Here is a 23,641-nt window from a genome sequence, read left to right as displayed (position 1 = left end):
GGTTACCTGAAGTATGTCCTTACTTGTGAGTTCTGTTTAGTAACTGAGCAAATGTCCCCTGTAAAACATCTCTTCTTCTCAATTTCCTCTTTCTCTACCTGTCTCCATCCTCTTCTTGTCCATATCCTTCCTTGTCTCACCCTCCCTATTTATCTCCTCTGTCTTCAGAGAAACGATGGCAGGGGTGAATGGCGATCGTAAGGGGAAGAAGGACGACAATGGGATCGGCACAGCCATTGACTTCATGCTTTCCAATGCCAAGCTTGTGCTTGGGGTGGGAGGAGCGGCCATGCTTGGCATTGCAACACTAGCGGTCAAAAGAGTAAGCGAGAAGAGATTTCTCTTACCTGCATATCTCTGGGTGTATATTTCCAGCACAACCACAGTCACCATTCTACTGTTAACCAGTACAAGGTGAAGGTGAAGGTGAACAAGGTGTTACAACAGGCTTGTGCGCACGTTTCTTTGTTGCACAGATGTACGACCGTGCCATAAGCGCTCCCACCAGCCCCACCAAGATGGAGCAGGCGGGGAAGAGGAGCTGGGAGGAGCCTAGCTGGATGGGCTCGTCACCGCGGGTACTGAACCATGACATGAAGTCCACAGTTAGCAGGTCACTACAGTCTCTGCCCACGTCCTCGCACTCCTTCGAACCAGGTGAGGAGAACAATTTGCCCTACAATGCAATACAAGCCTGTCTAATCTTATCCTAAATTGTAATCGCACATTCGTAAGTTTCATACTGTTTGCCTGCTGTCGTTTTTAACTCTTTGTTTTTTTGTTCTTTTGTAAATCTGTTGACAGACAACCTATTTCAAGGATTATTGTTCTTCCTCTACAGTGGGTGTTGACTCTCTTTAGAGTTGTAGTTAGTCATAGATGTTTCGTCCAGACCCCCAAAATAGTGTTTGATTTCAGGTAGTTGAAATTGAGCACACTTGTTGTTTTGAATCATATTTGAACCCCAAAACATTGTAGAACCCCCTTAAATGAGTGTTTCTAGACTGACCCTCCTCCCCATCTCTTTGCAACCTTAGCCCTTGCCTCCTCTGCAAAAGTCATTAGCTGAAATGGTGGAAGATCACAGGAAGACCACAAAATATGTTTCTAGAGGGATGCAAAGACTTTCCATGTAAGACTTGATTCATCTATTTCTCATGCAGCTCTTCTCAACTCTTAATCGCTTCCCTCTCCTCAGACTGTATGCGGCGGGCTGTGGGTCGAGCCGGCCTGGGAGGCAGTGGCACCACTCAAACAGACCTGCTGCGGGCCCGGATGCGTCTGTCCCTGCAGGAGCACCTGTGGGAGTTCTACCAGGAGAACGTGAACATCCCCTCCGAGGAGCAGGCCACGGCCAGGAGGGCGGCCCTGGACATCTGCGCAGAGCTCAGGGTCTTCCTACACGCCAAACTGCCCGACATGCCGCTCAGAGAGATGTACCTGAGTGGCAGTCTGTACGACGACCTGCAGGTAATGGAAAACGTGGAAACTGGAGCGCGGAGTGTTTTGATATCAAACAATTGTGTTTTGGATCGTTGAGTTAAAACATGAAAACAGTAGATGGAGACTTTAATCCCCCTGTACTGTCAATCAAATGTCTCCTCCTTTCTCATTTTTCCTCTCCATCTCACTGTTGTTTTTTTGTTGTTTTTTTTCCTCTGATACTCCTAGGTGGTGACTGCAGACCACGCCCAGCTGATGGTGCCTATGATCTTGGAGAAGAACCTGTGGTCGTCCATCCCCGGGGAGGACACTATCATGAACGTCCCGGGTTTCTGGCTCATCCGCCGGGAGAACCTAGAATATTTCCCCCGGAGCAGCAGCTACTGGGACCGCTGCATGGTGGGAGGTTACCTCTCCCCCAAGTCAGTCCTGGAGGTCTTCGATAAGCTCGTGGCCGGTTCTATCAACTGGCCGGCTATAGGGAGCGTCCTCGACTACGTCATCCGTCCCGTGGTCCCCTCGGAAACGCTGACCCTCGAGGTGCAGTACGAGACGGACCGCAAGCTGTACGTGGACTTCCTGCCGTTGCTCGTGATGGAGGACGGAACCTCGCTGATCGCCAAACCTCATCGGCTCGCCGCGGAGCGCCACGAGAACCTGTGGCGGCAGAGCTTCCGCGTGGCGGAGACGGCGCGGCTCCGGGCCCTGGACCAGGAGGACGGGGGCTGCCGGTGCGCCTGCCTGAAGGTGGCCAAGGCCGCATGCAAGCTCAACCCCGCCCTCAACCGGCTCAACGCCAGCCAGCTCACCAACGCCATCTTGCTGCTGAGCGAAAAAGAAGGCGACTGGACCCAGGAGGCACTGGCCGACCGCTTCCTTCAGCTGCTGCGAGGGCTAGTGGGACACCTAGAGGCCGGGAGGCTGCCCTGCGCCCTCAGCCCCAAAGTCAACCTGTTCTGCGAGCTGACAGAACAGGAGGTGGATGAGCTGGGTTACACCCTCTACTGTGCGCTCTCAGATCCCGAGGGGCTGCTTAGAACTGCCGTGGCAGAGGAACCGCAACCCTGACAGCCCTCGTCTGAGAACTCATGACGGACAGGTACCGCAGGCTGTGTGTGACCAAACTCCATACTGCAAGAGCAGACAAGTCACCACACAATAATGTGTCACTCAAAATGGCCGCCACTGTTGTTGTGGGCAATGGTGACACAGAGTCATCGCGAGGTTCCTGCGAAAACCACAGCTGCATGGAATCATCTTCTCGTTTCCTGGATCAACAAGCTCTCTTTTTACTTTTCTATTCACATATGTCTGTGAGGAAGTGTAATACACACAGTAGCAGTTGCTTAGTTTCCAGCAGAACAACATCTTTTCATTCTTGAAATGCAAGCCATATGTGCTAGGTCTGATCATCCAAATGCCATTTTAACCTCAGATGAAATTAAAGGTCCGTTGCAGCTCTCACAAAAGCCATTGTGTTAATGGAGCAACAGCAGGCATACTGTTCATAGGGCCTAGTGCACTGGAATGGATGGATTGAATTCTACGTTGGTTGATATATGAACAGGGAAGGGGATATGGAATTAAAGTTAAGATATATAATGCTAAATTATGCTTGAATGGAATTTGGGATCTATTTTAAATTGAAGGTCCTTGGCAATCTTAGGCTTATTGCTTGGAGCATTTCAGCTGGGCAGACTGATGTCTGATGCAGTATAAGGGTATTGTGGTTATGGTGTTTACCCTATATTGAGATGGGATTGGTTCTTCTGCTGAGTGCTTATCGCTCCCACTGCGTCAAGGGGTAGAATGTATTGCCGACTGTGTGTGTATGTCAACCCAAAAGCTAATAAATTGTTGATCAGCCTGAAGGACTCGACATTCTTGAGTTGAAGAAAAAAGTCTAACTCAGTATATGGCCCATTCGTTATCATCTTTAACAATAAACCCCCCTTTTTTTTTTTTTTTCAGAAATCTTCATGAAAATAATCACTGTGTTCAAGATTTGTGCTTTACATGTTTCCAGGACAATGGAACAAAAACTATTAGGCTTACTTGTTAAATGAAAGACTGAGGCAGGAAAATTATTAATATTATTTTTAGAATGTTTGCAGCTTGCATGAGTCATCTACCTAACCTAGAAAAGTAAACAGGTGAATATACACTGGAGTTGTATGCAAAGTTGATGTCTGTTGCTAATTTCACACAATTTGTCCATGAGTCTGATATCAAATTGTTGAATATACATCCCGCTATCATTTGTATGGATCTACGTTATGTTTCTGATTTGTTGCCGATTCAGAAAATAATGTTGTGAACAATACCACCCCACTATGTTTTTTTTCATAGAATTATGGTTGGTGTGAACTGAAAATGCTTCCTTGTGATTGTTTGGGTGTTGAGCTGCAAAATCAGTCCAATACACAATACAGAGCTGCTCTTTGTTCGCTGTTAGGAAAAACAAATTCCCTCTCCAGTCTCACATGTGTTGGTTTGGCATGCAGGTCTGATATGGTTTCAGAGAGCTACTTTATTTTGCAGTGCAGTGTTCTATAGCTTTGCAACAAAGTTGATGATTGCCATTGCCTACTGGCTTATGGCTGTTACTGGTGATCAGATATGATAAAACCAGTCATGTGCCATCTTGGCATGAGGTAGCAGAAACAATAGAATGTTTTGTTGCCCAAAATATAAGCTGAATTCCAGTTCAGATCCTCTATTTTAGCTGCTAAACCGATGTTTTTTTAACTATATTCCTGACTACCTTCATATCTACACTGTTTATAAATGGGTTTGCTTACAGTCACTTGGGGTGGGTCAGGATCTCTGTAACAAGAGAGGATCTTTGGCTGGAGGAAAAGTAAACATTATGTCTCAGCTACTTTCCCCCCTGCATTATTTATCAGAAACCCATTGCCATCACACTGTTGTAAACATGGTAGGTGCTCCTCTGGGGGAGTCGGTTTGATGTTTTGATTTGTCAGTTGGCTCAATAGTGTCAGTATTAACTCAGCAATCAGCTTCTGGCCTGATTTCAGTTAGCTTGTAGCCTGTTAGCTCTGTAGTGTTTGTGTGTGTGTGCCCGCACCTGTACACATTTTTAAAGCAAGTCCATGGTCAACTCTCATTGATTTAGAGGTGCTAATCTGGTCCAGTCTGTCTTGGTAGGGAGCCAGACAGGGATTAGAGCCGTACCAGGTCAGGCCACGCAGGCCAGAAGGGTATTGTGGGTCAATACCGGCGCTATACATGGATTATACTGTACCAATACAATACATGTCAGGTCTCATTTCATAGATTAGGGTGCTGATCTCTTGTTTTAGGTCATGGATGGTCATCTGATTGAGAGAGATCTGATCAGTGGCCCTCAATTATCTCCGTAACAGCAGCTTTGATAGCAATGGTTCCTGGATCAGCACTGCTACTCTGTGAGGCTTGATAATAGTGACCCATATCCCAGTTTAGCTGGACACGGTCAGAATGAGTTCAGACGTCTGGCTTCATCTATCCACATTCACAGTCATGTCAGTTCAGTCGTTGCATTCCAAGTGACAGTAGGTGGAGTAGATTCAGCAGTAGCTGCCAGACTGTTGAGAGCCTAGAGTTCATCACCGCTCGGTGCAGAATTATTACTCAATAAATGCTTTCCAAAATAATCACTTGGTTCCTTTTTGGTGTCACATAATAGCCTTAGAACAGGGAAGTGTAGAGATATGGAGGAAGTCTTTTTTTTTATTATTTTGTTTTCCACTTCACTGTGTGTGTGTACAATATGCAGGGTTTTGGGTTGTCCATGGTTCAGTTGTGCAGTTAAAAATAATCAGCATCCAAAAAATATGGAGAAACAGGTTAGTATTTTTGTATTTATTGTACATTTGTAACCAAAAAAAAGAACAGAGTATTTATGTTTGCAGCAACTCAATACGACATGTAAAATACCACTTGGTGTGCTTGGTTAAGTGCTTTGTTCTGGATGTACTGATACTAAGTATTGATGTATCTCAACTCAATCTGCAGTGGGTCTTAATAGAGCTAGAGGTTGTTTGTGTGCATATTAAGTCTCTTCCTTTGCTTGCAGACCTGGCTTATGCTACAAATTATCCTGTGCTGTAGTGAAGGGAGGGTCACTGTGCCACTTTGTAATATGTCCATTATTCTAAAAACAAAAAAAAGCCCAAAGTAGATCACTACCTCTACCTTGTGGAGTTCAGCCTAGCCACGTGCTTACTTGCATGCTGTGTATGTGCTTTTTTTTGTTATTTTTTAAATCGTATGTTGATATTTTTTTATTTTTTTTTTTAGTTCAGCTCTGGAACTGAATGGTACACACAGCACTTTGTATACTCCAATAAATGTTACAGCTGACATTCTCTATGGTCATCTCTTCCGATTTCTCATGAATACACCCAAGAAAAATACATAGATGTCATTAGGGAACAGTTTAAGAGATCCAAATGAACAATGTATGATTCATTCATGCTACAAAACAGAAGAAATATCATTAAGTAAGAAAATAAAAAATCTTCAGTGACTTCAGAAAACACCACACCGTTTGACAATCAAAGGTTTATTTAATGTACTCTTAAATTTTATTCCATTGTCCATCAGAGTCTAGTTCATGAAATTCATGCTGGAATGTTAAAACACAAGCGCGAATTCGCAATAGCTGCGACCACGTACACGCATGCATACACGCGTGGGGAAATTTTTGTGGACCAACCAACCAACCAACCCACCAACAGAGCGAGCTATAGAGCTGCTGGTGGCAGCTAAAAATCAACCTGAGATAACTTCAGTGTCCAAAAGCAGCTGTAGTGACAGTATGTTTTGAAATCTGGTTATTGTTACAAACTGGAAGTGTGGTTCTGTTGCCAGGAATGCAATGGAAATATCACAATCAAAATGGAAAAAAAAAAAAAAAAGCAAAGTAAAAACTTCTAAATTACTCAAAACCTAAAATTAAATAGCACAAATGCATAAAAAATGCATAGATTTGATTCAATACTACCACTGTAATGTGAAAGCTCAAAATCAAAAAGCAGCTAAACAGACAAGAGCAAGGAACTGAGTGAAGTTGTCCCTTTAAAATTTGATCTTTGGTGAAATGTATCTATATTCTATTCAGTGTGTGAGAATGTGCATCCAAGTAGCTTTCCTTCCCTGCTTCCACATTGGAAACCAATTACCCATGTAAGAGTGCGCACCCAATTATCACGTGTGGTTTTGAGACATGCTGTTAGGCAGCAACTAGGCCTTACAGCACTCCAAAGAAAATGTGCCTCAAGAAATGCTTTTTGACTGCAGGAAATACAATGACGCAAGGCTGCAAGTTGAATTTAGCTTTGTTTTCAGCTCATATTGCCACATGAGAAGGGAAGCAACTTTGTATGAATTAAATGTTTAGTAACTCAAGGCTTCCGTCTTTACTTGGCAGTGGCAAACCCCACGCGATCGGCGTCCCTGTCGAACACAGTGTAGTACCTCCCGATGAACACGTCTCCCAGGATCCACAGGGGGCCTGCGGGAGGAGGTATATCCATGGCCATGAAGCCTGACAGACAGATTGATGCGCCCATCTGAGACTCCTGCAGGAGAGGAGGAGGAGTGGGGTTAAATCTAACAGCCAAGCTTCAGATTCAGCAAAAACAAGTAGGGAAATCAACTACTTGGTGTGTACATCAGGATATAATAAATCATACAATTCATAGTTTAAGTGAAAAATGGGGGATCTAAGGAACCTCATTTGTACATGCGAAAATCCTTAAGCAAAAATCCACCCTAAATAACACTTTATACACTGTTGAAAAAACAGCTTTAGTGCTCTCTCCACCTACATTGAATACAACAAGTTCAGGCATGTCTGGGGGTTGTCAAAAGGCATTCTGGGAAATGTAGGAAATCACTAACTGAAGCAGGTTGAGGGAAAGTGGGTACACCAAAAAGTAAATTACAACACTTCATCACAAAATAATGCATTGAACATCACAAATTGATGATATCCAACAGTGTGTGAGAATCAAACGTGGATTTTTCCCTTTAATGCTCTGCAGTGAGCAAATTAAAGTGAATGTCATCCGCCTGAAAGCTCTATTTTCTTGACCCTAAGTGTATCTTACCTTCATGACATAGTCCTCTCCGGTCAGGTTAAACATCTTCCCTCCTATGTTGAAGGAGACGACGGGGAGAGTTGGAATCTTCTTGCAGTCAATCAGGTACTAGGAGGGAGAAAAGAATAAAGCTGAAATTATCTCTCAAAGACAAAACCAAACTGTATATTGTTATTCTGCATTACATTTACTACAACAGTAGTTGGGCAGCTGTTGAAGATGGTGCAATATTAGAGTAAGTATAGGCATAACATAGGCCATTTAGAGGATGCTTTTATCCAAAACACTTAACATTACAATGACCATAAATCTGTCATAAGTCACATCTACAACATAGACAGATTGAATCACCTCCATATCTTCTCCTTAACAAGAATCAACTCTCAAGTGGCTTTGGCAGCTCTCTAGTGATTTGCTACTCTACAGTTGCGGCGTGCATCAGTGTGACTCTACCTCTCCCATGAGCAGCGGCAGAGCTCCGATGGCTTTGTGCAGCGCTCGGATTTCCTCCACGGGACCAGTGATGAGGGACGTTCCCGTGTCAACAATCGCCTGGCAACCGGCTTTGCACAGAGTCAGCTGGTTGCCCACCTCAACTCTGAGGAGGAAGGGAGAGAGAGAGAGAGAGAGAGATAGAAGAGGCATCGGTTAATTTCCATCACAGGGCGAGGTGGCAGGCAGGTGGCTAATGTCTCAAGAGAGATGCAGCTTATGTTGAGTTCATACTGCAAGCAACTTGGCTGATGAGTCTTTGTAGTGCATCTACTGTATGTAGTGGTCTGGTGCAGCTACAAAGTTTTGAACAGGAAAATCATGTATTTATTTGCTTAATCACAAATGAAGAGAAAGAGCTTAATAACATTATTTCTACACTTTATCTTCCATTTCGCACTTGCCAAACTGAACTATTGTTCATGAAACTAAATCGCAAGTCTGTGGACAACCTCTCTCAGCCAACAAGCTTGTTGACTGTCCACACATCAGCCAAGCCTGGTCGTTCAGCTCAGCTCCACAGAAAATGAATGGACTTTCAGAGATTTGTTGATCGTGTTGCTCATAGTGTGAACACATGGTTAGATTCATACTACGGTTGGGCAATAGGACAAATGCATCAGGGATCGGTGATGAAGTGAATCCATTGGCAGCATAAATTCCCTTGCTGGTTTTACTTACCTTGACCTTTGGTCATTTAAAATGTAGCCTAGTGCACACAAGGACAAATTTATGCTCAAGTTGATTAAAGTGAGTAAAATTTGAGTAAAATGTATTTAGAGGCAGCCTAAACACAGCCGTCATTTCACACAGCCTTCCTGAGGGTGTGCTGGTTTTGACCCTGCTTGTGCTTCCCCATTTTAGTGTCTTGTGCTATTGCATCCTATTGGGACTGCACCATGACCCGATATGTTTTTTTGACTGTGAGCTGTTACTTCAGGTTTTCTCGACTGAGAGTAGGCTTATCCTATAATTTTAAATGTAAAATTCCTCTTTTTGCGCATTTAAAAGCTTCATTTCAATTGGAACCTACATACATATTTAATAAGCCACTTCCTATGGAAATAAGCAGGAATAAAATATATAGTTGTCACATCCATACAAAAAATAAGAATTCACATGACAAAAAACTGAACTGAAAGAACGTCATTAAGCCAGACTGCACTGTTCCACTTCCTCATAAGAGTGGAACCGCACAAGATTCTGTCTCACCCGTTCATCTTAATCTGCCAGTAGGCCTTGCGCGTGACATTGACGTAGTGCAGGTCTCCGGTGTAGTACTGGGTGTCGGTCCCACCCAACACCAGCTCTCCTCCTACCGCTGCCGTCGGGTCTCTGAAAGACGGGAGAGAGAAGGACGGATGGAGAGAAGCATAATTCACTGTGTAAAAGAAAACTGAATTGACCAAGAATAGTGCCAACTCATGTTACAGCTGAGAAAACGGTTAAACCAAAGTTCAGCATCAAAGACCTCGCGAAGAGGAAGTCAACAATTGCAGATAATCGTCCTCGGAACATTTTAGTTTCTGAGTTTCAGGGTTTCCTTTGGCTAATGCAGTGGTTTGTACAACAACCCTTTAAAAGAACATCAGAACCTTTTCAAAACCTCTAGGCAACAGAAAGAAAACGATTGAAACAACTGAAATGTGTAATGTAAAAGAGGAAAAGATAGAAATCGTTCAACATGTTACATAAGTTACTTCGAGTCCCAACAGGACAACTTAAAACACTTGGGCTGAAGAATGCAGCGATAGTAAATGGTGCTATTAATAACCATTCAAAGTCAGATGACAGTGGTTCCGTGTACCAGTGAAATAACCAAGGAAGCTAAGACCAAGTTCGATAACACAAACCCCCAAGTGTTTGTGTGGAGTTTAAACATTCCAAAGACACCACAATTATTCAAAACATTTTCTGTTCTGGATATTATTCAGAGGTCGTGCATAGCCTTCTCATTTTCTTGACCGATTACAGATGCCGACCCTGCCGTCTCCCGTCTGCCGCTGACCCACCTGCTTATGTAGAAAGAGAAGATGTTCTGGGGCAGGAGCTTGGCAGCCATGGCCGTGTCAAACACCGGGGTGACGTTGGCGACAGATATGGCGGGGTAGCCCATGCCCAAGACGCCGTCGAAGCGCGCCACCGCAAACGTGATGCCGGGCTGCTTCACCGCCTCGCCGAACTGCTGGCCGGGGATCGGCAGACCGGCCACCTGCGCGCAGAGGGGGAGAAAGAGAGAAAGGCGAAGATGAATAGACAATGAGCGTTTCAATGAAAGGTTAAGCACAAAGAAATGGTAGGAATGGCATGATGGTGGATGGTGTTACCCACTGTGATAAAGTAGCTACCAAATGCTGCCTATTTGCCCACCATAAGAGTGGAATGCAGCTGAACAAAGGGCCATGTGAGCGAGCGAGTGAGAGTGAGTGTGTGTTTCTCAAACTCACAGAGACAGTGTCCCCACTGATGAAGCCAGACAGACTGCCTCTGCCATACTGGATGGAGAACTTGGTGCCATTCTGCACATAGGTGCTGGACTTCTTAGAGTTGTAACGATGGTGAAGCCCTGAGCAGGGAAAATGTGTAGATTTCATGGGCTGAACTGCAAGCTAAACTGCACATTGACAATGCCTGAAAATGCCTATACACTACATATATACAGTTAAGCATTGGTTCCTTGAATGTCTTCCATATCTACAAACTACATGGCATGTGACTGCAGTGTGGCAGCAATTACTTCTGGTGACACAGAAAAACATGACTTAACCAGGGTTTGGCTTTTGTCTTGTACACAATATAGAATTATTGCCGAGGAGGAGGAGGTAGATAGGATAAATAAAAAATATAAAAAAATCAAGGAAGTAAAAGCACACATTGGCCTTAAATTGTATATGAAAGTTTCAGTGACACAAAATTATCCCTCCTTCTTCCTCTTTGTATTTGTCCCTTAAACTTCTGTGTTACTAGACTACTTCCAATTACAGTATAGGAATCATGAAATGACGTGTGTGATGTTTTAGTCAGTGATGTCAGCGGGTGTCTTCCAGGAAGGAGCTCTCTCGCACATAAAGACAAACGTTGAATGAGTCAGTTCTCCAAAATGCAAACTCACAGCAGGCGACGTCCAGGAAGGAGCAGTGGATAGAGGGGACCCAGAGGTTGGAGGAGCCGGTGTCAAACAGCACAGTGAAGTCCTGGGGAGGGGTGCCGATGCTGATCATCCCGTAGTACTGGGCCTGAGTGGACAGATTGATGAGCAGAAACCATTATGAGTTATACTACGAAGCCACCAGCAAGACTGCATCTGAATTATTTGATCGTATTAAAATATTGTGACTGTGAGCCAACAATAAAACTTAAAGAATAGTTCACCCCAAAATGAAAATACAGTCAACTACTAACTCTCCCCCATATTAGTCGAAACAGTGTTTTGTAGCCAAACGTTTTGGTCCATAAGTCCGATATTTACCTCATTATCATTATTATATTTTCCTCTCTGACAATGCTTTGGCTGCTCACCCTATTGCACTCTGGCTGGAAGAGTCTGCTTCCTACTGTAGGGACTGTTGGCATGTTCAAACCTCCTTGGTTCAAACACAAAGCATTGACACTGAGGACAATTAAGGAGATAATGAGGTAAATATTGGACTTTTGGACCCACAGTGCAATCATTTGGCTACGAAACACTTCTGCTGTTTGGAGAAATCTGATGGACATTTTATGGAGCTGTAAACAGACGGCCCTGTTAACTTGAGATGGGACTACAGGGGCTAACTGGCTCTGCGTCTGCTCCTACAAACTTCAATGGCGTTTCAACTGACATAGGGGTGAGCAGACAATGCCTGATGATCAGCAGGTATACCTACATCCATAAAGTTGGTCAGTCTCTCGACAGGCACTTTTGGAGATGGTGTGGGGGGAGGTGTGTCTGGTGCGCCGCTGGTCTTGGCAAAGGCCCGCAGCTGCTCCAGAGTCATCCCATTGTCGCTCATCAGGCGGCGTACACTCCTCGTCTTGTGAAGGGGAACTCTGTGGGGGGAAATACTGAATGAAGCCTGGAGAAGACTAGAGGCACAGGATAGCGGTCTTGCGCCACAAGCACGCGCTGCAACGGTGTGCAACAAGGCTGGCCGCTGCTTCCTGGTACACAATGTTCGCATCCATTTTCCATATTCAAACTTTCTAACTGTGTAAACCGTCGGGCTGTTTAAACAGAATATAAAGTACACCGGTAGCAACCGTTATTTCGCGGTGAACATATCAGCACATAAAGTGGAAACACGTGGGGCTAATTATGAATCTTCCAGAGAGTGAAAGGACACAATTTAAACAGAAACAAACCTACATTACACACATTAAAGCGCCACAAGGAATGCCCATACCACCAAAACTGCTATATTGTCTGAAATGTAATGTTAGCTAACTCTAAGGTGCACAGAATCAGCTGTCAAACAAAATATATTTACCTTATGATAGCGGCACTGTGTGTTACTAACAGCGCCGCAATCATATAAAATATCTCCAGTCGTGTCATTTTCTCCTCCTCGTACAGCCAATAATTATATACTGTCGTTTTCGTTCACTTGTTACTTAGTAATGGGCGTGCAGACCGCAGACCACTATTTCAAACTGACGCACTAAAGCTCTATTACAGCCGAGAATGCGCTTCGGCAATTTCCGCATTTACTCGGTTTTCTCCGCTGTGGGGCTCCGTGATTGGAGGAAAAACACGAGCAAGATGCTCTTATTGGTCGAAGAGAGTGACCATCACCTCACATTATAAACCAGTGCACCAGGTCTCTGAGGGGTCACGAGTTGTAATGGATGACTGCAGAGTGATAGGACACATGCTAGCATTGAGCAAATGTTTGGAAACTGAGCTGATAAAGAGTTTCATACAATGTAAAGCAAACTTTAAATATTAGTTTGTTAAACACCTTTCCCCAGAGAGTCAATTCTGACAAACCCTAGGCATTTAGGCTAGCTTTCACTATAATCTTTTTCAGTAACCCTACAGATGCTGTTATATTGTTCACCTTGACCTATAGAGATGTTCAAAGTTTGCATTGTAATTGCAGAATTGCATGCATTTGGGACGCCTGATGAATGAATATGCAATGTCCCACTGCACATAACATTGCAAACCAAAAGATTACACAACAATGAGCTGGAATGAGTTTCTCAAGCACTCAGCAGGCTATTATATGACAGTATGAAGATCTAAAATCAAAACCACATTAAGGAAGAATCCATCATGACTCATACAAACCACCATTCAACAAAAGCGTCTCTTCCTGAGAGTGGGGCCGATGATGAAGCGTGAACTGCATCTTAGTCAAGATTGCAAAACGGAGGCTCGACCTGTTGAACAGGCTGCAGATGAAATCCCCAAGACAGAGCAAAACAAACACTCTGACATACAGAAAGACGTACACAAAAAAGACATACATCCTCCATCATCATCAATCTGACCCTAGGCTGACACTTAACATAATGCTACTGGTTTGCTCTTTTTGTATTTAACATATACAGAGTCCTGGAAATTCAAAAATATATCACATATTAAATATGTAGTTTAATATAGTTTCTGTTGATAGTCAAAAGACGTATAGTATTAACGACAAATAAATATAAGCAAAACAGGGCCTAATTGCAATCTAATGTCTTTCACTTTACATAGAGGAAGAATACATCCAAGGAATTATTGAAGAGCAACATATTTGTATAAAATAGCATATTCTCAATCATTTTTGCTAATGGTTTTTTTTGTTATGATGTGTGTGTGGGCGTGTGTGGACATTCACAAATGTGTCTGTCTGCCTCCCTGCTCACCTGTCTACGTAAGTTGTGGGGTAAAAAAGGATCCACCCTCACATTTTTGAAGCGGCTGGGAAATCCCACACCTGTGTGTCCTCTTAAAGAGTGGATGACACACACAGAGAGAGAGACAGAGACACACATCCATCTGGCATCTGTGCTCTAACAGGGAGCACAAGCATGTAAACGCATGGGAGAGAAGTTGAGCTGCTTTTCTTAGTGGATACACAATCAAAAATAAAACAGGAATAGTGAAATCTGAAAAGTGATTGATAACAACAACAGCTTTTGGACTGGAACATGACGGTAAGGCCAAGAATCAGCTCTTTGCATTGTACATAAATAATCAAATAAACATTTTAGAAGGAGATAGGCCTAAAGGCTGCATGACTGAAAATAGAAGACTTAGATAGGGGTTTGCTGGTTTTGTCTATATTCACATAGTGTCAGCTTTATCCAATGTGTCCTATGTCCATCAGTCAATTGTAGAAATTCAGAAAAATGTTAGCATGGTACCTCAGATGTGACTTCTATGCATCAACAATTCATTGAACAGATCAATATGACTGCTTTGTCATCATGACATAAACAATAGTAGGCCTATTTTTAATCTGAACCTCAGTACAGTATGCAATTGCACAAAGTAAGCTTTGTCTTGTAAGGTTTGGCCCTCCACAGGAAAGATCTGTTGCTTAACATCACATTTTCTTTGTCTCTGGAGACTCAATTTTGTATTAATTTAGGATCAATGATAGCTGAATTCTTTCTCCTAAATCCCATAGGAGCAATAAAGAGATGCACATGAGAATATACATCTAGAAGTGCTTGAGACAAATAAGAAAAGCATGATATCTCATTTGTTGATAGCTACACTTGTAGTTTGCTGATAGATTTCTGAGATGTTTCTCCTTGCTGACCCATTAGAGACTTAGAAGAGAGCGAGTGCATATGAAGATATGTGAGAAACAGCATGGTGTCCCAGAGTGAGGCAATCCAAGGCGTGTTTCTCAGGAGCAGAGTATGAGAAAACAATCAAAATCTCACGCTGGTTTTAAATGAAACTCATCGACGTCTAGGAGAAGTAAATGAAAGGAAGAGGATTATTCAGGGTATTGCTTTCCTCTGAGCCATAACAGTGAAACTTGCAGCCGTGACGTACAGACTTGCACAATCAGAATATTTGAGAGACAATGGAGGAGTCCAAAGAGAGACGTGCAACTGGCCAAACCAGTGACATGACCATGTGAACACAGTAGCACATGGCATGCTTAAAATGCTGAAAATGCTTAAAATGTGTTGTCGTGATGGCACTGCACAAACACTTGTCTATCTACTGTACCTATAAGTTTGTACTGTATGTAAATGAGTGAGACAGGCAGAAACCAGTTGTGATGAGCTGAGTATTATCTGTAAAAGTTATATTCATCACACTGCAGGGGGATTTACTGCTGCTGATTGTGTGTTTCCTGCATCGTTCCTGTCAGGAAGTCTCAAATAGCTTATGTGGGTGATACTGATGTCAACGGATGATTATTATATAAAAGTATGAAGTATAATCTTACATTTTATGATGGGCATTACAGTTCCCAGGACATCATACTGTGTAAAGTGTGTTTTTGTTAATAACGCAACTATGAATGCTTAAATTTGGGCATTTTGATTGCTTGTCACAGTAAGAATCTGACTTCTCTGTCAACAACTCATCAGAAAAACATGATTAACAATCTTGCTCAGGGAGTGTTGACATGCACGTGTTTACTTCCCTGAAAGACATGGTTAGCATTTATTGCAGTATATGTGGGGACCTGATTCTGAAAATGGTCAATCGTGTATAAATTTAAATATTTTATACTTTAATTTCACACTGCTATGGTGTTAAAGCAGGGTTTGGTTGGAATCTACAAAACTGCAAACAAATAAAACTTTCTCAAAAATATGATACAGCAACTTTCTTGTTGTGTTATATGAGACAAACTATTTAGCTAGGTTTATCCTGTGCAGATGAAAACAAAATTGTTCTCCTTAGATTTTAAAAAGGAGATTACGATTGATCGGTAAAAGAACGTGTGGAGGTGTGTTTGAGTTGTGGATGGGTAGACATGGATATTTATCAGGAAAAAAACAGCACTCATCTTACGTCTTCTCCATTATTATTTCGGCATTATGTCACTCTGGACTTTTCGGTATTATAGCCTCCTTCAGCGTCTGTAATGCTGACATGTAAGAAAAAAGTAGTGCCAATTATTCCCGATAGACTTTTTGTTTGAACCAGGCACCAAACACATTCTGGTGAAGCGGGAGTTGACCACGTCGTTTTCTAATTACATAGACATAGATCTTTGTCATAGATGGAGTAATGTTGGTATGGGGATGAGAGAAAAGTGGAGGGGGGCCCCACAGTGACTTCTTGTGCACGAGGTCCATAATTCCTAGCTACGCCCCTGTATGTGCATATTCAGTAGTTTGGAGTTGAAAGGATCACAGAAACTGATTTGTCAATGGGGTTTTCTTGTTATTGAGGAGATTTGTTGATGTTACAAATACCACCACCAATACCTGACTCTCCCTCTGGGTAGATCAAAGCTTTAACCAGCAAGTTACAGGTTAGATCTCCGTAGTTAACCAGTGTCAAAAGAAGCAAAGTACAACATATTAGGAGAATGACACAAAAGGATCTGTCAAAATAGCAAAAATATCACATCCTGTAGGATACATTACTGGGATTATGGGAATGGTGGTAAAGCGATACATGGCACTTATGGCAATTGATTGACAGTTGACAGCTGATTGTCTGGCTTGGCCCAGAAGTCGCTCTTGCCCTGATAAAATGCTGATAATAAGTCAGTTTCTGTCACCATTGGCCCCCACAGCCAGCCAAACCTCCCAGGACAAAATATCTGGTGAAGCCCACCATCACTGGCTCCTGTGAACTAACTTCCCCCTCACCAGAGCCCGCCTACCAAGACCCAGACACATCCAAGGTAAAAACTGGATGATTAGGATTCTTGCATCTTGCATGACTTAACAAGTGACGATCTAGAAGAAGAAATGGGTGGAGGATTTCTGGTTTATCTCTGCTGGTATTTTAGCTGTTATCTCCTTGGTCAATCGTTAGGGGAATTTGAGGTAGAGTGGAGTAAAAATAGCTCACCACGGCACTTCTGAACTAAATGTACCGTACAGTTGGTGTCATTGTCTTTTGGAAGGTGGTATACAGTTACTATAACAGTTCTCATGCATTATGACAAATGTTGCTTAATTTATGCTTCTTTTTCAGCCTGTTCTCATGCGTAGAAGCCAGTCAGAGGCTGAAGTGAAGCCTACGCCTCTTCCCAGGACAAAATCACATCCACACACCCTGTGTAACGCTGCCAGTACAGTCCAGCCTGCAGAGAACAGTAGCAATGTAATCAATGCAGAGGTCAGTCAAGCAATTATTTTGCTATTTTATTTTATTGTTGCTATAACTGTTGCACTTTCCATAATCAGTGTTAAAAACAATTTGAGCTTTTTTTCCTTTTATTTGACAGGGTTGTGCAACTTTGATAATGATATTAATTAGATAAACTTTGTAGTAATTTTTTCATGTATTTTTTTCATCAGCGGTCCAACCATAACGGCTACCCAGCAGACTATAAAACCCCTCGTCCTGTTCGTCCTCCTCCCAGTCCACCAAAGACCAAATGTGTGACCTCCAGCAGACCCACAACAGCAGCTAATGGAAGCCATGACTATCTCAGTTTAGATACTGAGCCAGCTGTGAAAGTACGCAATCACTGAAAACAAAATGCAGAGTTTCATTCCAACATGAGATATCCACCATTTGATAAAGTTATGAGTCATTTTACAATTTATGCTCACAACACAGTAATGTTTTCAGGGACAGAGCAGTGTTTTTGAAATATTGACTTAAGCCTTTCAGGTTGCACAATTTCTCCAAAGTGGATTTATAACATTTTGAAATGAAACCCTCCATAGGTTTTCAACTTTTCACAACTTTGTGTGTTGTGATTGAATTAACCAAGATGAATCTATAGTGGTGGTACCTGGAGAAACTATCCTCTCTTCTTTTTCATGTGTCCTCCAGTCTGTGGCTGTCAGTGGGGAGAGAATATCGTCTCCTGCTCCTCCTCCCCGGCCTGAGCGACCCTCCGTCTATTATGACAGAACTCTTCCTGTGATGGGAGTAAAACCTCAGGTAAGGGCTGCTGTATTTCATATTTTCATATTTCATATACACCTTGTACAACAGGACCTGAGACTTAAAGATTTCCCTGAGATCATGAAACATCTGAGACTCCTCCGAGACAGAAGGTGTATTCATGTCTGAGTGGAACTGAAAACTTCATGTAGCAATCCTGATCAAATGTGGACTTTTCTTTCATGTATTGTTGTTGTCTTTGTGTTGACAGGGCTCCACTGAGGGGAGTCCTGCATCTAGGAGTCCCTCCCGTCGCTCCATCCAACAATCTCCAGTGTCCAGTCCAGTCCATGAGAGAGTTGGCAGGAGCCCCGGTGTAACGGTAAGTCACGAGCTGGAAGTCATGCATTGTGAACACACTGTGGATTTACTGATAATTTGATTTATTTTCTGTGAAGCCCCTATGATTTGATTAGGGTTTAGTTTGGAGCTTGGGTTAGCAATCTGTGTCCTTGTAGGTTTATGAATATTAGTAGTATGGAAGAATGTCAAATATGAGTGAATGAATACTACTACTACTATTGCTACTACAGCTACTACTACTAATAATAATGAACTTACACTGTAACTGAAGCACTTTTTTTTTTTTACAAATGCCTTTCAAATAAAATCAAACATCATACTCATAAAGTCATTTAAAACGAGTAAAAACAAGAAGATGGCACAAGATGAACAGATAAGAATAGATAATAAAAATAACATAATACTAAAAAATAATCACATCACATAAAAGGAGGTCTGTAAAAATAAGTTTTAAAAAAAGTGATTTAAAAGATGACAATGATTCTGCTTGCCCAAGCTGCTCAGTCAGGTTGTGAGTTTCCCTGGAAAAAGAAATGTTAAAAAACACATTTTTACAAATAGGTTTCAATTGTGTTCAGCCTCACTGAGCAGCCATCATGTTTTTCAGGCCTCCGACCCTCCGCCCCGCCCCCCTCGCCCGGGACCGTCCCCGATACACACCCTTACCCGCTCGCCCTCGGGGTTTGAAACCTCGCCTCCACAGGTATGAAAGCCACTAGGTGAGCTGAGAACTACCGTAGATAATGAGCCGTGCATGGACGGGTGCCAAAACAGCAACAAAAGACGCAGTGCGTGCTGGTGTCATGGAAAAGGAAATACTTAAGACCTCACCTTTGTCTTCTGCATTTAACACATTTCAGTCAAGGTGAAGCACAGATTTTGTCTAGAAAGAGACAAAGGAGTGTTCCGCTCTCTTATCATGGTTACTACGTGTTTCCATGGCAAACTATTTTTACTTATTCAATATTTCAAATATTTTACTTTGTTGTAATATGTTTTAGTATCCTCTGCTCATGTCATTCAACTTCTCTATACCTGACTTTCCAGGGGAATCAGTACTTTGCGGTGTATGAAGACAGAAGGGCCCCTCCTGTTTCCCAAAGATCCCAAAGTTCCCAAAGATCCTCTATTTCCAGCTCCAGCTCCTCCAGCTCCTCCAGCACGCGGTCTCATTATGATACACCTGATGAAGGGCTGAGCAGCAAGGTGAAAAAAACATCATCTTACATCACACAAAATGATAATAATGTTAAGGGATTAGAGGAGAAGTTGTAAAAGGCATTGCATTCAAACTCACATGCCTATGATGTTACAGTTTTTTACGTTTGCTTTGACTCAGACTTTTAATAGCAGAGTTTCAAAGTGCAAAACTCCTAATGCAAAATTCAATGCTCCTACTTTGGGGCTCATGCAAAAGGTTTATCCTAGCATCAGCACATTGGATTTGTTCCTTGTTGAGTTTTAGTCATTGCTGCATTTCAAAATAAAATGGTCTTTATCAATTCATGCTGCCAAACAAAAAATAATTCTGATCAAAACAGAGTATGTAATGGTCATTTTCTAATATTTAGATTAGCCAAATCTCAATGAACAAATGCTCTGAAGTATTTTAAATTATGTGCAGTAGGCTTTCCCTGTGATATCAAAATTCTATATACTAAATTATACAAGGCAAAATGAATGCAGTGGTGTACATTATAATGAAAGAAAGACACAAAAAGAAAGACTGAATATGTCCAAAACACCAAAAATATGCAAAATACAATGAAATCCATTCAGTGAATGTACCTCACTGAATGGCATCAGTTTACTGTGTTTCTCTGATCTGCATCGACTTTAATGCAAAGACACCAAACCATTAGATATTTTGATTACAGCAACCTCTGAGAAATAACTATTGCATCTCTAACAAATGACTTTTCTTCGTCTATTACAGCCCTTCAGTGCACCAGCGCGACCGCAACGCCCACCCCCTCCCTCGTTCACCCCCCCACCTCCGCCCTCAGCGAAGAGACCACCTCTCTCATATCCAAAGCCAGTTTACCACACAGACCCGTCCTACATGGAGATAGAGGATCCAGTCTATCTGGAGGTTCTGCCACAGAATAATGACAGGACGGTAAGAGAGGCAGCAAACATACTGCCGTAACATGTTGACTAGTTGATACAATTATCTCATTTAAAATGTGTTTTTGATGTTGTCTCGTTTCAGTTCAGGCCAATAGACAGTGTGTACAGATCTGGGTGCAGACATGAGACACCAGGCAGGCCTCCTGTTGGACTAAGCTACCAGAACGGCTGCTTCCCTCCACACCAGTCTACCACAGATGATGCAGAGGTAAAGCCTGAGTTTAGCCTGTCAAAGAGATTGGATTATAGTGTATTGATTGGTTTCACTTTATTCCACTTCCCCCTATATGTGCTACCTAATATACCTGCAAACAAAATGAAATGAGCATCACATTTGTTTTGATTTAGTGTCATGATTAAGTTTGGAGAGCTTTTTTTCCCCATCTCCCTCACTGGACGTCAGTTATTGCACATTTTATTTGAGACAAATTGTAAACCAAATTTTAAGACCCAGCCCACAGCTAAAAAAAAGTAGAATGTGGTATTGAGTCAAAACCATTTTAAATACAGTCTATTCTTTCTCTCTTCAATAGCTTTTCACCAACAAAATAATCTGTTTCTGTTTTCTTCAGGACATCAATAGCCTGCTGAGATGGCTGGAAACAGTGAGATGTGAGTATGACCATGTATTTTATAGTATTCCATGTCTTTGAGTTTTGTGCAGTGTTGTGCTTTGTGTTGGACTGTGTTGTGTTGTGTGGTTTTGTGCCGTGTGAGGCATTGTACTGAAATACACTGCTGTAAAAAAGTATTGGTCTCCTGTTTTTTCACATTGAATTTGGTCAGATCTGTTTGTGGGTTGTAGTAGCTTATAGAGGAAAGTAATCAAACATGCAATCTGGAGCAAATAATGGGGTTTCAAAGAAAATGATCCCCCTTCCATGACTACATGTGAAAACAGAAGGTGCATCTTCTCTTCTCTTCTTTTACTGTGGAACTCCATGAAATTGGAAAGGAAAACACACTGAAAAGTTAGCAAGCTAAACAATGAGAGAAGCATCAATCTTTAGTCTCTTAGACTTCCTCTATTAACTACTACAAACCACAAATCATCTGACCAAATTTGATGGGAAAAACACAGTGCACACTGCAAAAATACACAAAAAATCAGTGTGCTCAGTGAGAAAGAACATTACCAGCCTGTATATTTATTCTGTGCAAGTACACCCTGAGTCAAATTCCTTGTATGTGTACATACTTGGCCAATAAAGCTGATTCTGATTCTGATTCTGATTCTGTACAGTATCTAACCCATCTCTCTGTTGGCGTTCCTGCAGACTCTGATAACATGGCTCCTTCGCTGTATGGCCTGAGGATAGAGGATGAAACCAGGTAAGAACTGGCACCCAGTGAACATACAGAAGAACCATCATAAAGGTGGTTGTAGTAGTTGATGCATGCACTTAACAGAGAACTGGCAATCTGTCATTTCAGTGGCATCGGTTTTGAGTTACAATATGCCTATACATTTCTACTTTAGTATATTTGAGAGTGAATAGTGTTTCAGAGTAGATGCAAGATAGATGTATGATGTGGTACATCTATAGTGGCGACCAATGTATATTTACAACATGACCTTTGGCATAACACCTTAAATCTGACATCAACTAAATATACATAAAAAATAATTAGTCTCCAGTAGTGATGGGACGATATTCTCATATCACGATATGATTCGATACACGATATGGGGTTCACGAATCAATGCAACCATGATGCCACAACTCTTTCTAGCAATTGCAGTGGTTTGCTAGAATATAAACAACAATGTAAAAATGTCATTGCAAAGTGCAAATAATACAATTTGGATGGAGAGCTTGTGAAATTGTGATGGTCAAGCTTCTCACTTGTGATTACTACAGAAGAATAAAATTTCGATGTATCATCCCATCCCTAGTCCAGTCAGCTGTGTCGGAGACTCATCACATAACATGTCATGGTGCCACCACAACGTGGAAGTTAATGTAGGCCTACTAAACTATTGGGAAGCTGATATAGAACAAATTTAGCAGCAAAATGAAATATATAGAGAAAATGACTTTTGCTCAACCTGTCCTGTCACTTTTCTCCACGCAGAGAATTCAACCAGAGAGCCGTGCGTGTGGAGAAGGCCCTGCGTCTCTTCAACCTCCTCCTGATCAAACGCAACGACGCGCTGCGGGGCCACATCTCCGAGCTCACCGCCATCTCCGACGGCCTGGACAAGCTGCAGAGGAAGACCAAGACCATGGGCATCGCCGGGGGCACCACGGGCGCCGTGGGCGGGGTGGCCGCCGTGGTGGGCATCGCCTTGGCCCCCGTGACCATGGGGGCCTCGCTGATCGCCACGGCCGTCGGCGCCGGCATGGTGGCGTCCGCCGGGGGCATGGGCGCACACGCGGCTATCGCCAACAAGAAGACCGTGGATAGAAAGACAGTTGAGAAGATAGTACAGGACTACAGGGTGAGCGTCGTCGACGTGGAGCGCTGTCTGGCGTTCATCCAGTCCGGGATGGATGAGCTGAGGCGGCACGACCTCGCCCGGTTACAGAGGGCAGGAGCCCGGCCGGAGGCGCTGAGGATGGCCAAATTGTCACAGTCCGTGTTCAGGGACGACACCTACAACGCACTGGGGAAATCCGGAGCGCCCGCGGGTGGGATGTCATCCGAGAGACTGCTCCTGGCTTTCGCTAAGGAAATGGATCTGTACTTTTCAGAGAAAGACGGTCAGAGGCTGAAGAAGTCGAATGAGTACAAGTTTTCAAGCAGAGTTCGTCTGCTGGCTGAAAGTCTCCAGGATGAGCTAGATCAATTGAATCATAAGTGGGAAATGTTCAGTCGATTTTAAGACCTGTGTGTGTGTGTGTGTGTGTGTGTGTGTGTGAGAGAGAGAGAGTGAGAGAAAGAAAGAAGTCAATGTTGTAGGCCTATTATATTATATATTATTATATGTGTATATACTTACATGTTTACCAAAGATTTGTGTAATAAACTTTTTACAATTTGAAAACTTAATGTTTGATTACTCATTAATATTATTACTTTATTATTCAAGACAATGCTATTACCAAATGAGTGAAAAGCAATCAAATATATAATATACCTTAATGTATTAGTAAAAAAAAAAATACTACATAATCTCATTTCATGTGTCACGATGATGTAGCAA

General features: G+C 42.5%; 3 protein-coding genes across 5 annotated transcripts; 2 read left to right on the top strand and 1 right to left on the bottom strand.

The window, feature by feature from the left end:
- The first annotated feature begins 175 nt into the window (after positions 1–175).
- On the top strand, positions 176–5,175 carry mief1 (mitochondrial elongation factor 1). The gene is made up of 4 exons (XM_071906392.2): positions 176–322; positions 477–657; positions 1,199–1,470; positions 1,672–5,175. Exons 1-4 carry the CDS (start codon positions 176–178, stop codon positions 2,509–2,511), a joined length of 1,440 nt encoding a protein of 479 aa, XP_071762493.1. The 3' UTR covers positions 2,512–5,175.
- Positions 5,176–5,994: 819 nt separating this feature from the next.
- napsa (napsin A aspartic peptidase) lies at positions 5,995–12,682 on the bottom strand. Its single transcript, XM_078284870.1, has 9 exons — positions 12,509–12,682; positions 11,909–12,071; positions 11,155–11,278; positions 10,490–10,608; positions 10,055–10,254; positions 9,255–9,377; positions 8,004–8,148; positions 7,560–7,658; positions 5,995–7,028 (listed from the first exon to the last, which is right to left on the bottom strand). The coding sequence occupies exons 1-9, from the start codon at positions 12,574–12,576 to the stop codon at positions 6,867–6,869; spliced, it is 1,203 nt and encodes a 400-aa protein (XP_078140996.1). The 5' UTR covers positions 12,577–12,682; the 3' UTR covers positions 5,995–6,866.
- A 1,312-nt stretch (positions 12,683–13,994) lies between these two features.
- On the top strand, positions 13,995–23,487 carry LOC139928263 (uncharacterized). 3 transcript variants are annotated; one of them, XM_078284867.1, is made up of 13 exons: positions 13,995–14,165; positions 16,730–16,840; positions 17,137–17,280; positions 17,463–17,624; positions 17,947–18,057; positions 18,272–18,382; positions 18,971–19,066; positions 19,411–19,569; positions 20,300–20,482; positions 20,576–20,701; positions 21,066–21,105; positions 21,771–21,825; positions 22,570–23,487. In XM_078284867.1, the coding sequence occupies exons 1-13, from the start codon at positions 14,160–14,162 to the stop codon at positions 23,318–23,320; spliced, it is 2,055 nt and encodes a 684-aa protein (XP_078140993.1). In that variant the 5' UTR covers positions 13,995–14,159; the 3' UTR covers positions 23,321–23,487. The 3 variants fall into 3 exon arrangements, with proteins under 3 accessions (XP_078140993.1, XP_078140995.1, XP_078140994.1); XM_078284869.1 differs by lacking the exon at positions 16,730–16,840 and having other exon boundaries at positions 13,996–14,165; XM_078284868.1 differs by lacking the exon at positions 18,971–19,066 and having other exon boundaries at positions 14,145–14,165.
- The last annotated feature ends 154 nt before the right edge of the window (positions 23,488–23,641 follow it).

Source organism: Centroberyx gerrardi, chromosome 7, assembly GCF_048128805.1.
Source record: "Centroberyx gerrardi isolate f3 chromosome 7, fCenGer3.hap1.cur.20231027, whole genome shotgun sequence".
In the NCBI taxonomy this organism is placed as follows: domain Eukaryota; kingdom Metazoa; phylum Chordata; class Actinopteri; order Beryciformes; family Berycidae; genus Centroberyx; species Centroberyx gerrardi.
The sequence above is the reverse complement of the archived record's forward strand: the minus strand, read 5'-3'. Positions and strand labels throughout refer to the sequence as shown.

What these genes read in the sequence shown, in the direction of transcription:
- LOC139928263 (XM_078284867.1), top strand. An exon ending in CACAGAATAATGACAGGACG is followed by an intron (nt 20,483 to 20,575) that starts GTAAGAGAGGCA and finishes GTCTCGTTTCAG; the next exon opens with TTCAGGCCAATAGACAGTGT. An exon ending in CTACCACAGATGATGCAGAG is followed by an intron (nt 20,702 to 21,065) that starts GTAAAGCCTGAG and finishes TGTTTTCTTCAG; the next exon opens with GACATCAATAGCCTGCTGAG.
- napsa (XM_078284870.1), bottom strand. Translation starts at nt 12,576, where the DNA reads ATGACACGACTGGAGATATTTTATATGATTGCGGCGCTGTTAGTAACA. An exon ending in CACAGTGCCGCTATCATAAG is followed by an intron (nt 12,072 to 12,508) that starts GTAAATATATTT and finishes TTCCCCCCACAG; the next exon opens with AGTTCCCCTTCACAAGACGA. An exon ending in CTTCCTGGACGTCGCCTGCT is followed by an intron (nt 10,609 to 11,154) that starts GTGAGTTTGCAT and finishes TTCCCTGCTCAG; the next exon opens with GGCTTCACCATCGTTACAAC.
- mief1 (XM_071906392.2), top strand. Translation starts at nt 176, where the DNA reads ATGGCAGGGGTGAATGGCGATCGTAAGGGGAAGAAGGACGACAATGGG. An exon ending in CAACACTAGCGGTCAAAAGA is followed by an intron (nt 323 to 476) that starts GTAAGCGAGAAG and finishes TTTGTTGCACAG; the next exon opens with ATGTACGACCGTGCCATAAG. An exon ending in CTCGCACTCCTTCGAACCAG is followed by an intron (nt 658 to 1,198) that starts GTGAGGAGAACA and finishes CCCTCTCCTCAG; the next exon opens with ACTGTATGCGGCGGGCTGTG.